The sequence below is a fragment of the Prinia subflava genome, chromosome 6 (assembly GCF_021018805.1).
Source record: "Prinia subflava isolate CZ2003 ecotype Zambia chromosome 6, Cam_Psub_1.2, whole genome shotgun sequence".
Taxonomy (NCBI): Eukaryota; Metazoa; Chordata; class Aves; order Passeriformes; family Cisticolidae; genus Prinia; species Prinia subflava.
In genome coordinates, this window is record NC_086252.1 from 2,514,641 (window position 1) to 2,529,784 (window position 15,144).

The 15,144-nt window shown below is 40.7% G+C and overlaps 1 protein-coding gene across 2 annotated transcripts in view; it reads right to left on the bottom strand.

Annotated features, from left to right (window-relative positions):
* Positions 1–15,144, bottom strand: part of MYO1B (myosin IB) — a 107,971-nt gene that overhangs the window by 38,222 nt on the left and 54,605 nt on the right. For both annotated transcript variants that reach the window (XM_063399881.1, XM_063399880.1), the window contains exons 7-13: positions 13,218–13,281; positions 5,005–5,103; positions 4,535–4,638; positions 3,513–3,660; positions 2,729–2,847; positions 1,904–1,990; positions 1,507–1,572 (exon numbers count right to left, since the gene is read on the bottom strand). In XM_063399881.1, coding sequence (XP_063255951.1) covers positions 1,507–1,572; positions 1,904–1,990; positions 2,729–2,847; positions 3,513–3,660; positions 4,535–4,638; positions 5,005–5,103; positions 13,218–13,281 — 687 coding nt within the window. The remainder of the gene's footprint in view (positions 1–1,506; positions 1,573–1,903; positions 1,991–2,728; positions 2,848–3,512; positions 3,661–4,534; positions 4,639–5,004; positions 5,104–13,217; positions 13,282–15,144) is intronic.

Consider the following 15,144-nt stretch of genomic DNA (forward strand, 5'->3'; position numbering starts at 1 on the left):
TTCCCCACCTTTTCCAGGAAACACCAACACTCAGCATTTAAAAGAGTGAACAATAACTACCCTATATCTTATAGGGTAGTTATTATTCACTCCTTTATAAAGTTATAAAAATAACTTTATTTTAAAACTTTAAAGAAAGCTACTCTGTAATTCAGTATGCCAGGTAAGTGAAAAGAGCTTTTTTTTTCTTTTTTCCTGCACTCAGCCACTCACTTATGACCTTCTGAGAGGCTGAATGTAGAAAAGATGAAAATTACACATGAGAAACAGCCTTGTCTGTGGAACACCATCCCACAAACACAATCCTTCAGCCGGCTCATGTACAAGCCTCTGTCTGCCACCTTCTTGTGCATGTCTAACCTAAGCAAACACAGGGGAGCTAAAAAACACAAGTCCTGCCTTGAGGATGCCAGCAGCACCATTCCAGTGGCAGCTCCCTAAAAGCTACTGCAAGGACCAGCTCTCCAGAGATCTGGCACCAAGATCCTCATTCAGCCACCTGAAATATCTTGCCTGATATTTTCATAGACATGCTCTTGTGTTTAATGCAAACACCACCTCGCTCAGCAAGCCCTGGAGGCAGCTCTCAGCTTTCCTCTTCCTCTTCACAGGGGTACTCTGATTTGCACACAGTTGGAGGTTTTGCCTCTGAAATGCAACTTACACCACCCTCACATGAACAGTTACTCTTTTCTGGATTATTCCCATTTTCCACACAGCTTAAACACCCTCCCCAGATTTCCAAGAGGGATGTAGGGAAGTGGGCCAGGATTGCATGTTTTCTGCTGATTTTTTTCCTCCTCAGATGAGTTTCTAGTTTAAATGCATACAGATTCCAACCAAGCTCTATAAATCTCTTAATAAAAACTGTCAGAACAAGATTTATGAAAATGCCCTGTCCCTGGTGCTCTCTAACCCAATTAAAAACTCCTCATTGATTGTTTTGTTTCAACATACCACCAGTCTAAAAATACTGTTGTAAACAAACAGCAGCGAGCCACAGATCTTTAGCTAAGAATAGGTACAGAGTATTTATCTAAGTGAATTGAGATGAAATGCAATATAAGTCCTTGCTTAATTTTGACAGGAAAAAAACCATATAGTTTTCATTGGGTGGTTGGGTTTTTTCCTTCTCAGGATCCACAGCTTGTTCAAAGACATCTACAAAATGCCTCAGGGCAGAAATGACAGTGCCAGAGTTTCTCCTATGCTCAGAATGTATGTCACAACAAAACATATTTAGTTTATCCATCATAAATATTTATTTGTGTAAAAACACAAGTTTGACTTTCCTAATTGTTTGTTCAATTGCCAGGCATGTTAAGACATCTCTCTTTGGTTTACTTTTCTAGTGTGGGGGTTTTTTAGTTTTGTTTTAGTTTTTTTTGGTCAGGCACGACACACTTGTGTCAAATTACATATATTCTGAATATGAATCCATGAACAACTCTGTTAAGCTTTAATAACACCTCTCTCACTAAATGATTACCATTATAAAAGTCTTACCTCAAAAATTTCAAAGCCATAGATGTCCAGCACCCCCATTACCTTCTTTCTCACTTTTGTTTGTGCCTTGAACAAAATTAAACATTGAATCAATCATCTGTAGATAGCAAACTTGGGACACAAGAAAATGAATGTATCTCATAAGTAGGCTGTCAAATACTGTAAAACTAAAATGTTAAGCATAGCTTCCCAAAATACACTTAATGTGAATATTTTTATAAGCTTAAGAACAGAGCAGAGAGCAATTTGTTGAGCTGTGATATGGTTATTTATGTGTAACGGTGTACAGCCAGGAGAAATTAAATTTGCAAATACAGTTTTACTGTCCACTTTAATTTAAAGGATCTCTATTGATTTTTTTTTTTTTTGGTTTTTTACAAGCACAAAGCAACAATACCTTAATGCTCTCATTGATCCTGGTAACAAGCCAGGAGAACAGGCGACTGTATAAATTCTTAGCCAGAGCATCACGAGCATAATAAGCCTAAAGAGAAAAAAAAGAAGAAAAATGTTATAAATGCTGGGCTAAACCAAACATTTTCCTGCTGCTGACATGTGCTAAAGGTGCTATGAACTGAGTAAAAGCAGCACAGGGAGCCCTGGCAGTGCCTAAGTGGGCACAGGAGCTCTGCCCCCTGGCCACAGGCTGGCTGGGCCAGCAGACACAACCAGGGCAGGGCACAATCCAGCTCCCCTCCTGCTCTTCCAGCTGCTCCCTGAACACTCACCTCCCTCACCTCCCCCATCCTAGTCCTAGGCAGAGGGACTGGAGCAGCTGCAGCTGGAGAAGGCACATTCCTGCCAGCCTGAGCTGATGAGACACACGTGGCAACCACCCTGGCTCTGCAGCATTTTGGGGACGTGAACCACACTGGCAGCAAAGGCTGTTCAGCAGCCTGGGGCCCACAGCTCCCATGGAATTACAGCAGTTCCCTAAATGAAAACAGTCTGCCACAACATGTGCTTTGTGCAGGACTGCTTGTGTTTCCATCCTCTGCAACATTTGCCTATCCCTCACCTTTTGGAGGTGATTCACAAAACCAAAGTGTCCAGTATCTCTTAACCCTGAGAAGCCACTGAAGAAAAAACACACTTCTGCTTGTGGTTGATTCAGTGCAGCCTCTTAGCTGTAGTTTTTTGGGGGGCAGTTGTGACTTAATCATGCAGAATAAAATTGCCATTTAAAATGATTCTTGCCTCTTAGATCAGGACTTCTTTTTACCTGAGCCACATTTAGTGTTGTTGAAACTTTCTCTTGTTTGGCCTCCACCGTCCTGAAGCTGAAAGCTCTCTCCAATACAGACTGGTCTATACCTGTCAACTCGCAGATTTCCTTGAGTTCTAGCAAGAAAAAGCAAACTGTAAATGCAATGAATCCTTCATCATTATTGCTTCTTCTTCCCCAAAACTACCAGCTTTTAAGAAGTGTGGTATTTTTCCCAAAATGCTCTTAAACAAAAATATTCCCCGTTCACACTCCCTCCCCAGCACTCTGCCAAGCAATTTTTTTAAAAATATGCACCATGCAAGGAAACAGAGCTACTGGTTTTGAAAGCACTTCCTATCCGCTTATTTTTGAGAGGAAACTTTCCCTCCATTTATAGCAAACTACTTTTCATAATGAAAAACTTTCAGATGAAAATGAACTTTCAAAATACATCAGCTGCAGAAGTATCCCCAAATGAATCTGATACTAAAGGCAGAGGTACTGCAAAAGGACAAAAATCCTCTACTGCAGAAAAAACAAGCAGCTACATAAAGGCACAGAACCATTTAATATTTTAGAACAAAGTGTTAATAAAGTGAGAAAAAAAAATCATTTCTGGAATTTCAAACAGAATGATTGAAATTGTACAGAATGCAGCCCATGGTTGCCTGAGGGTGAGCTCTGGAAACAATCTAATTTAATTCATATATAAGGATATTGTATGTCTGCAGAAACGACAAAATTAATAATGACTTCAGACAAATTATTGGCTTTCCTCCCACCACTAATCTCATCTTACCGTTTTTATCTTTGATTTTACTTTCATCTAGGCCATTTGCACGAGATTCAGGCTTAAATTCGATATTTCCCAATTTCAGAACGGCTGCCACTACTTCAAAAACCGACTGTGTTTCATGATCCATAAACCCAACAATCTGCATTGCATTCTGGAAGGGGACAAATAAAATTATGAGATAAAAGCATCTGCATTTAAACAGATCATACTTGAAAAATCCTCCATTTATCTGCATTAATTACAAATAGTTTATGAACACTTTTGCTTCTAGAAGTACTTAGTATAATTCCTATGCTAAGATAAGTAAGTTTTTTAACACACAAGAGGTGTGAAAATGGAGCTGGCATTCAGTCCAGTCCGTTCTAGGACTCATTCAGTATTTGGGTTTCTGAAACGCTATACTTTTTTTAGCCACTTAATTTAGTTTGTAACCCAACCCAATTTTTCCCAGTCAAATGAACAGGTACTCCTGTCTTCTCAGACCAGTCACTTTTAAAATGAATATTTGCATACACTGCGTATCAAGGCCCTGTATTCATCTTTTCCCTGAATACAACCAAGCAAAACCAGGACAGCAAATCCTCTCGAGAATCATCCCAGTCCTCTTTTTCTTTTGACTTGGTCAGCATCACCTGGGCCCTGAGGCTCAGTTACTGCTGTCCTAAGCCAATACAAAATATAACTTTTCCCAGGATCTGACCAAGGCATCCGGACTTTTTTTCCCTCCTTTTTTTGTTTTCTTTTTGTTTGTTTCTTTCTTTTTGGTTTGGGGGAGTTTTGTTTGGGATTTTTTTTTTAAATTTTTTTTTTTTTGGTCCTTTTTGTATTCCCATAAGAATACTCCAGAAACTTGACCCTATTTCCTAGTTGTGTCCATGTTTCCCTGTGCAAACGTTCTCTATCCCAGCACGAAGACTGCCAGCACTCAGAAAAGCTGTCCCTCCCAGCCCTGCATGAACAGACACAACAAGGGCCATAACCCTGCACTGGTGCTGAGGGCACTGCCAGCCCCTGCTCCTTCTTACCCTGACTGTTCTGAAGTTTGAAGCATCATCCACTCCATTCACTCTGGCAGAATCAAGGCCCAGGTAGTTGTATCTGCTGAAGTCCCTCTCCAGCTTGAGTTTGCCTAATAAGTCAAGTAAAAATATCATTAGTAAAAGCATTCTCGTTAGCAGCAATTTTATCCCAGAATCAGCATTGTCAGGAATAGGTTGTTATTATTGGATTTTCCTCAAAGATCTTTTAATTATTAGCCTTCTGAATAAGAACAGGTTTTCAAATTTGTTTATAATACATTGTTAAGCCAATCCTGACTCAGGTATCTGGATAACATCAAAGCGCATGTGCCCTTCAGGTATTACCAATGATACTACCACCAAAAATTTGAAAAATTAATTGATATCACATTTCCCACAAAAGATGATGTACATGGAATAGCACATTAGATATAAAGAAAAGGCACATCTGAACAGGGCAGAAGGGCAACACTTACAGAGAAACTCTTCCGATGCACCAGACAGGATCTGATAGAAAATGTGGAAGTTTCTTTCACCTCTTGGCTGCTTAACAACACGAGACTTCTCTAGCAGATCTAAACAAACAAGCAAAAATCTCACAGGTCAGAGACAGACTGCTGGAGCAAAACCCTTTAAAATGAATATAACCCTCCATCATTCTCTACTTCATCACCTTATATCACCATCAGCAAACCAGGAGATGGTCAGTATGAACCTTATCACAGAATATCATGGCTCTCCAACATCTCTTTGAGCTAGGGTCAAGCCCAGTGCTCTGGTAAAGGCTGCAGTCTATGAGCTGCAAAGATAATTCACATCAGGGAGGGAATGTGCTCAAAAGGTATTAACTGATTTACAGTACCACCACAGAATTAAGATTTGGTGAGGATGACTCTATGGGTGAAAGTTTGAAAAGAGGCAAAATGTTTCCAGGCTAAGTGCATGAAAGATAGGTAAATGAAAAGGAGAGCCCAAATAAAGAAAGCACTTAAACTGAATAATCGTGCAGAACTTTGTGATCCTCAGGTGTATCACACTAAGAAATAATTCCCACTGGGGCTGACAGGAGCTCCATCCTGATATACCTAAAGTGAAATGGAAAAACAGCATTTTGAACAGCATCACTGCACTGATGGAGCAGCTTGACAGGAAGACTGTTTTCAGAGACAGGCACGTGTCTAAGCTTTGCCCACGAGGGCAGGAATGCGGGCAGGCAGCATGAGCAGACTGACTTGTGACACCCTGCAATCACTTCAGACTCAACATCCTATTTATCACAGAGGTGACAATTCAAAGGTTGCCCAGACTGCAGTGCTCTGGAAGGCTGTGGGTCACAGCACCCCAGGAGAAGGAAGAGGAATGCAGTAAGAGAACGTCTGGACAGGTACCAGTGTGACCTGCTGGTTTTGAACAAAACTTAGGGGTTTTAATTTTTTTTCTCATTAGTACAACTACATTTTTCCAGAGAGCAAACACATCATTCCCATGTGTTTCTCTTAAGCTACATATATTCAATGACATGGAGACAGAAACATCCAGTGCCTCATTCCAGGCACACAGCAAAGGAGCTCCCCCTGCACCACCATGACACACCCCCACATCTCTCTGTGACTGGGGGTTCAGTGCTCTCTAAGCCTGTGCTCAGAGAAGAAGAGCGCTCCCAAAGGGAACTGTCACCCTTCAGAACACCCCCAAAGTGAGATGAGGTTTCACAAAGGTAAGACACAGGAAAAGCCAAGTCATGACATGGGGTTGTTTAACACCTCCCGTTGCTGGAATACCTGAGGTGTATTCTCCAACACCTTTTCTCAGATTCCCATTCCTGCTGAAATGGAGCTGTTCAGTTGCAGCAGTCTGGGAAGTCAGAGGTGGCACTCAGGCCAGCAACCCTTGTGCTGCAACCCCCTCACCCCAGTCCACCATGGAGGAGCAACTGGGGAGCCCTTGGCACCGCAGGGCTTGGCCAGAGGGGGGTGGATCTGTCCTGGGGTTCCCTCCAAGAACAGAATGCAACAGATGTATTCCTATTTCTACTGGCTACAGGCAGTGCCTGTGCTGCCCACTGTAATTACCTCCCTTCTCATGGAAGAGGAAATAAAGACCCTTCGGAAGGGTCTAAAGTAACTTCAACCCACAAAATTACACAAGTCTTCGGAGTCCCTCCTCCACCCAAGCTATAGCAAGTCAGGTTCAAAAATGACTCTCTGCTCCAATAATTAGCCAGTGACAACAGTGACAAAATTCAGACAGTATTATTAATCTTCTGATTGGCTGATAGTAGGACAAGTTTCAAGTATTTACAGGCTGAGAGAGGCTGATCCCCCATCCAAGTGTTAGTATTTGGGCTGGGAAAGGCAAGGGGAGCAGCAGGCAGAGCTGTGCTGGCTGTGAAGGTTCTCCAGGCAAGTGTTGGAACAGATCGCGGCCAAATTTAATCTCAAAAAAATAAACAACTTCAGCTCCCACAGTGGCTACACACACGTCAGGAAATGGCTGTATTCTCAAAGGGTACTGAAGCAATGTGGTTTGGCTTATTTGGGTTTCAAAATATTCTACCTATAAATTTACTCAAATGCTGTCATGAAAGGCCAGCTACACATCCTGGCAAAATATTGTATGCAAGCCTACCAATTATGCATGCCTTCAGCAGATTTAAAACACAGGTTCCTGAATGTATGTCAAATTAGTTATGTTTAGGAGGATAATTGTTTTTTTCACCAGCTTATCTTATTTACATATTTTTAAAAGCAACAAATTTAACCAATTCACAATCAAGTTTTCAAAAGTCCTAACATTTCATATTCTGTCAGCCTTCATAACTGAGGAATAAAGCAGTCACTGTCAGAAAATCAGGTGTTTTCCTTAACAAAGCAGCTGCTGCAAATTCTTTTTCAGATCTGTGTTCACTGGTGTTTTTTTTCCTTTTCTTTCTCTTCACATGCAGGCTGAAATCAGACTCGTAGGACAGATCAAGGCCATCTGCCCACTTCTTCAGGAAACTTCTTCCCTCTGTTTGCCCTAATTAGCATTTTAATAAATCAAAATCACACATATTTTTCTTAATGCAACCACTGCACTGGCAGTAACTTTTGTGTGAACTGCCAGTCCTGTGGATCAAGCACTCCAGAGAGGAAAGACAAAGCTACATGTGGCCCCTGGGTGGTTCTCTCTGAATTACATTTTGTTACATGGTCTATGTGAACTATGTATAGGGCTACAGAGAATTATCAGCACATGGTGTGTTCATGGGTTAGGTAATATTTCTGCATTATCTAACAGTGCTTCTGCTTCAACAGGAACATTTACTTGTTGTCTGCACCAAAGCAACAGGAAAAACAAAATTGCCTTGGAAAAGTTCAACCTTGGAAATATTTCTGTCTGATTATCCATCAATTCAGACGACTCAAAATCAAGCTACAGGCCTCAGGTTCTGAAGATTTTTTTGTTATTCCTAGATATCACTGTTTAAATGCAAGAGATCTCCGTAAGCACCTTACTAAACAATTTGACTTAAAACAAAGGAAAAAAAAAAGATTCTGAGAATCTTTTTGCAGAATACTTCTACAAACTCTAATGCACAAATTTACACCTTTTTTTTTTTTTTGGTTATTTGACCCATGAACTCGAGTGATGTAGAAAAATGTAGGATATTTGTATTTCTCTAAATATACTAGAAATCAAATCAGCATTCAACAAAGGAGTAAGTAAACAGTAAAACCAAAAAAAGACACTACCTTAGTACATTCTAAATCATCCAGGAGAAGTTTCTTTTAGTCACAGTCTCTTCAACTGGCCATGAAAAGGAGCCTTTTAGTTGCTCAGCTGAAGTTACAGAACATGTTCTGGTCACAGCAGCTTATTTCTACAGCCACATGACATTTTCTCTTTTCCTACCTTGATTATCTAGCTGTTATCAATAGAAGTCACAGATTAAAAAGTTTCTCATTAACTTTTCCCTATTATTCCCACTAAATTCATAGTAATGTTGTCTTGGATTAACTGATCCCTAATTGTGTCAGTCAAAAACTACTAAATGGGCAGTACGTGCACTGACAATGACAGCATAATTTTAGAGTGTTAAAGCCTCGTTGCTCAAGTGATGACTGATGTTTAAAAATGACCTCATCAAAATGTTTAATATAGTTTTTAGTTTGTTTTCTCAAACTCTTCCTAGTTTAGGCAAAACCACTGCCTAAATGGTGGCAAACGTGCTAAGAGGAACACCAAGGGAGATGTTGCAACAAGTGAAGATTTAAAACAAAAAGAAAATCAACAAGAATGGGTCTCTGTTCCCATAATGTCTATTTGTCCAGTTTGTGCAATATTTCCCTAAGCACAGGAGATTTCCAACAGCAATCACATAACTCAGGCTCTAGATTTCTCAGTAAGTGGGTAATTACTTCTGACTTTTAAAATGAACAAACAAGTTGTAAAAAAGAATAAGCTGCAAAATTATCACTTTGCTAGCTTAAAAAAAAAAGTTGGTGCCTTACATAAACGTCATAGATTTCTTTCATGCTGTTGTTGGAAAAGATAGCAAAACAGAGCCCTTTCCTAATCTCTTTTTATTTGGATTCTAAAGACATTTTGTTGGTTAAAAATGGCTTTTCCAGATGAGGCATTGCATATCCTTTACTTCCCAAGCTGCACAATGTTGTCCCCTAGTTAATCATTAAATCACTGAAGGGCTTAGCCAGATTAAAAAAGATCACCTAATGCTAAAATCCAGGTATTTTTCAGCAGGAAATTCCAGGTGAAACATGAAAATTTAAGACTTACAAAAATTCTGGGAAAGATATTGGGAGATCCATTCTTTTCAAAAGGTTTAAACTATTGTAAGTGTGAAACATTTTGTACTATGCACAACCCCTTCAGCCATCAAATTTAGTGTACACAGAACCAATCACAAAACTAACAAACCAAGTGTGCACACAAACTCTGCCTTAAGTACAAAACTGATGCAGTATCTGTGGAAACAGAGTCATATTTTAGAGCTGAAAAAAGCTATTGCAATTAGCACCTATTACTTCAAATGCAAACATACCTATTTTTATATAAGATATACATTAGTCTGTAATTACAAGTGGAAAAGGAACTACCACATTCTCGTCTCTCTCATCCTCACTAATGAAGTAGTTACAGTAAATGGAAAACTAAGAATAGTATTGATCTTTTCCATAATTTATTTCCACAATATTACACCCAGCTGAAAGCAACACTCCAACACTGTCTTTACTCAGAAGTGCTCTGGAAAAAAAGTGCTCTGAGTGCATAAGTGCTGACAAGACTGTCCACTGCAACAGCAGTGGTTGTGAACGCCCTGCAGGAGGGCACAAAGAGCAAACACACCTCAGCCTCGATTCAGAGAGAGAAAGTGTAAATGCCATTTACCTGTTTGCAGTTGCCCTCTAAAGCAGCAGCACACCTTCAAGCAGGGACTGATGTTTGCTCCTAACCAGGGATGGGATGCCTACAGTCCCAGGTGGCAAGAGTCTCATGTTTAGCAATGCTGGCAGGAGCAGTCTGGATTTCCTAACCCCGTACACATCAAACAGGTCACCTGGGAATGGATGGGCTGGCTGGCAGCTGGCACCAGGACTGAGCACCTTACATGGGCTCCAGCTTCTCCCACCCATCAGGAAAATGAGCTGGGAACTTCACAGAAAGCAACAAAAAGGCAGGAGGAACAACTCGGGCTTACAGCACACCTGAGTAATCCTCCTTCACCCTCCTACTCACCCCCACCCCTGCTGGTGGTGGATCAAACAAATGCAACACATGCTACCTTGAGCTCCAAAGGGAAAAAAAATCCTGACTGAAGAAAAATACTTAAAGTTTGCATAAATCACAATCATTTAAAATTCTCCATTCCCAATTTCTTTTCATGACTGTTCATGATGATGTAACTGTATATCAATTTCCTTGGAAACCAGCACAGCTGGAAGATCTGAGCTGCTATACGTGAAATGAGACTGCACAGATTTTACACTGTTCAAACACAGCATTATCTTCACTTTGGGTACATGCCAGTTCTGAATTCATAGATGCCACAAATCCCTTCCATTTCATTATTTCCATTCTGATTTTACTCAAAAGATTCACCCTTGTTTATGGCGCATTAAATGTTTTGGGTCTGTCAGATGGACATTCCCCCTGGCTGCAAACCAGCCAGGGCAGACAAGCAGTGATAGTTACACCTTCTACCTCCATCCTGTGCAAGGTTCACTCCTAGGTTAACCCCTCTCATTAAGAAGCAGGAGCTCATTGAAGGGCACCAGGGGAATGGCCCCAGGGAAGGTCACAGCAGCATCAGCCACTCCTTGAAGGGTCACCACAGGCAGAGTGGGCAGCCTTCCATAGAGCTGCACAGCATTCCAGAGCAGGGCAGAGCAGGCCATTCCAAAAGAGACCTTTCAAACGAATGGGTCTCTGCTTATCCACACCAGCCTGATAAAATTAGTAGCTTATCTTGCTTACCATTCTTGCCACCAAAATAACCCAAATGTTCGCTGTGTGTGCTCCAAGCCACTCACAGTATGAGATACATCTTGGTGGCACAGGCTGTGGCACAAAAAGCCCACTGCCTTAACTGATGTTTGGAAATCAGTGTGGTCAGACATAACTATTAAGGTTTAACTAAAGCATTATGATGTCATCTTCCAAGAGACACTCAGAAATCAAAGAATATTTATGAATACTTTCTATTTTAAAGATAGGAAACGTCACTGCTACTTGATTTCATGTTTGATGAATTATGAAGACAAATTCTGATTTTGACTTAAACCAGAGTAAATTCTGAGTGGTCTAAAAGAATTTAGGTCCTCAATATTTTCAGAATGATGATGTCTCACAGAAGAAGAAGTTTGTGTTGCAATGCAGTGCTGCAGATGTGTGGAAAAGATCTAAGGCAGCACAACCAACTTGCTTTGAAAATGCAGAGAATTTAAAATCTCTTTTAAAGAGAGATGGATGGACTATTAAATTTTGCAAGCATTTAATCAAAGATGAGATATATTAATACACTGCCACAGGAACTCAGTATTTGCCTGTGACATACCCTGCCAAGGATGAGGCATTCATAGTTCAACAAGCAACATCTTTTTCCACAACAGGGCTTACACACCAGGTCTTAAATTGAAATGAATCTCCTTGCTAAAAGGTATTTATTACATGTGACAAGACAGAAAGAATGCCTAAAATAGGCATATTTTAGATAGATCCAAAAATATGTCTGCCCTTTGATACATATGTCATCACATCATTACAATTACATGTAATGTTATAATTACACCATGCAGAGATTGATGGGGCAGATAAACTACAGAGCAGCAATTTGGATTGCCTTTTGATATGACACAATATTTTAATTACATGACTCAGTGCAGTACTTTCAAAGACAGACTGTTAAATGTCCACTCTTAAAAAGGAGGGTTCATTTTTACATACCTATTTTGAATGTGAAATAAAAAGAAACAAGTAACAGCCTTTTAGAACCTTTTTGTTCACATTTAGTTATTATGAATATATTATGTCTGGCCTCTAATTTTGTTGACTGCCAAATGTCAAAGCTCATAGATAGACATAAACATTTTATAGTGACTAATTTGAGTTTCAAGATCTACTCTGTCACAAAACTCAGGCTCTTCAGGCACAGTTCCAAAAGGTGACCTGGTCCAGAAAAAAACATGCCCTCTGAAAAAAGCCAAAACCTACATTTATGTGCAAAATTTCTCACTGTGTTTTAAAATGTTTATATTCTATATGGAGAGTACAGCTCAGCTTGGGTGAGTCTCATTATTTCACAAGCAGTAAAATGCCAATGGTGTCAAAGGTCACATCTTTAGAAGCAGCAATGAATTTGGCTGAGTGGAAAGAGAGGTCAAGGCTAGGTCAGTGACACCTAGTATAGTCACTCACTGCCCTCTTCCTCCCCTTTTAAAAATAAGAAAACCAAACAAATACGGCTTTATATAGCACTGAGGAGTAATTTATTTTAAAAGCTACACTTAAACCCTCAAAAGAAAAGCAAGTCAAAGCATTCCAGGCTGCCATTCAGTTCCCAGGCTTTTTCTTCCCCACAGAGAGCTGGTCAGAATTTCTGAATTGCTACAGGTGTCATAAAACAAGCTCCAAGGCCACCTTTGCCTCCCTAAACTCAACAGCTGTTCATCCTCTCTCATTATAAACCTTTTCCTACACTTTCAGGAGTATAAATTTGTACAGATGCCTTTGGTTCCAAGTAAACATACTCATCTCATGGTGATCTCCAGCACACTCTGTATCACCCTTGCAAATTACAGAACAGCACCTGCCACAAACACAAAGCCCACCAAACCTAGTAACACAACAGATTCCAGGGATTCAAAAATAAAAAAGACCCTCAGATATCCATATGCATCTGCCACCAGCTCCAGAGACAATATACAGACTCACACACATCACTCAGCACCTTTGAAACAACACAGTAAATTCAATATTCATGCTTACTTCAAGTCTGTTTTCACTTACTCTAAGGTACATTATTCAGCACAACAGCAATAAAATTAAAAAGCAGAATTTGTCGCAGGATGGAGAGAGATTCTATTAGATTAACACAGCTGATCTTTTCAATAACTTAACCATCTTCCTTTCTACACAAAATATTTAATCTGTGAATATATCAATAACTGATATCAAAAGTGATACTCACAGTTGCTTATTACTCCCCCAAGCGGGTCACCCTTGAAATCAAACTCAATATCCATGTATTTTCCCTGTGAAAGCAAGAGATTTTAAGATTATAATTTTCTGTTTAAGAAAAACTGCCCGAGACATTAAGTTAGTTTGTTGAAAGGTTAGCAGAGCAACCTGACAATCTCCTGTCAGATTTTTGAAAAAATTATTCACATCTTCTAAGACATCATCTCAGCCAGGGATTTTTATGGAAACAGCTTTAATAGGGTTTTTAAAGCAACCCAGTAACTTGCTCAGTTTCTAAGGTTCTACAAAGAAAACGCATATTGCACAAACTTCCATCGGCGTGCCAAGAACACCAAGCAATCCCTGTAGCCATTTAGGTACCACCATGCTCATTTACTGAAGGATGCAGGAAGCAGTTATCTCGCAGGCAGCCTTCTCTCCTGACTGGGAGCTGCGGGAGCGCCAGCCAAGGCAGCTGCAGGAGAGCCGCACAGTCTGGCCCGAAGCGGCGGCTGGCAGCCGGCGCTGCTCGCGATTGCGGGACGCCTGGCCCTGAGCGCGTGGCTGCCTTGTAAAAGTGATGGATTTTTCCCACTGAACTCCTTCCCTTGTAACTCGGGAGACCAGGGGCAACAATTAACGGGCTGTCACCGCACCAGCGGTTTCAGTCCCGGCTGTGCTGGCGCGGTGCGCTTCCTTGACTTCTGCTTGACTTTTCCACATCACGGAAGATCACTCCGGTCTTTGGATCGTTTTAATTTATTTGACAAGTGCTTAATGTAGTAACAGCTACAGTGAACAGCGACAAAACGGACAGACTGTGCAGAAAAGGCAAAAGCGGTGCTGCTCGTGTTGGCAAGGGAGTTAAGAGCGGTAAAAGCTGCTGGTAGTAATTCAGCCAAATTCCACCCTCTGGCTCACGCTTAACAGAGGACACTGCTCGCTGTCAGGGGGTGAGGCACTGCAACAGGCTGCCCAGAGAAGCAGGGCAGGCTCGCGGCCAGCTTGGGCAGGGCTCTGAGCATCCTGGTCCAGTGGAAGGTGTCCCTGCCCATGGCAGGGCGTTGGAATGAGATGGTCTTTAAGGTCCCTTCCCACCCAAACCCAAGATTGTAAGACAAAACTAGTACATTGAAAAGCCTTGTGTTTATACTTCCTTATCCACCACGTTTAGGAAGAGATTTGGTCTTGTTTATTTTTCTATTTTGCTTTTTAATACAGAACATAAAAAACCAAGCACTTTACACTGACTCACTCAAAGATACTTTCTAATTTACTGGTATTTTGTCAAGATTGGCTTGACTCAAACTCTATTTCCTTTCCTGTACTGTCTTGTTCAAGGTTAATTCTGAGCTGATTCGAATTTCAGGGATAAAAAAAATAAATCAGATAATTAAATTTTCATTTCCCAAGGACTGGGACAGCTGGGTGTTTCCAAAACTATTTTTAGCTCAGTGTTTATAAGGAAGGACTTGAAAGGCAAAACAGTTGTTAGTTCCACTTTGTCCTGGAAAGACTTCTGAGCTCTCCATTCACCATTTCTGTAGTGTCATGTCTGATAATTGCAGTCTTCCCACCCTTTCTATTAAAAAGAAAATATTAAAAATCTCCACAGATACCCCAAAGTTTGGCCCTGCCCTTGTGATGAAGACCCCTTGCTCTGTTCACAATCAGAGGCAATGAGCTGCAGAAGGAGCATTCACAGACATGTGGAACATCATCAACTCTGGAGAATTAGAAAGGAGGGGGAGGAAATCTGCCAAGTGGGGAAAAAAGGCAGCTCTTCACTCTCACAATGTCCAGCACTTTTATCCATTTGCTTTAACTCACAACACACCATTCTCCCAGAGTATCAATTTTCCTTCTCTTGTCAACTTAACACATCTCACAATATTACTCTTCTGGACACAAGTGAGCAAATGACAGAGTTGTGTTCA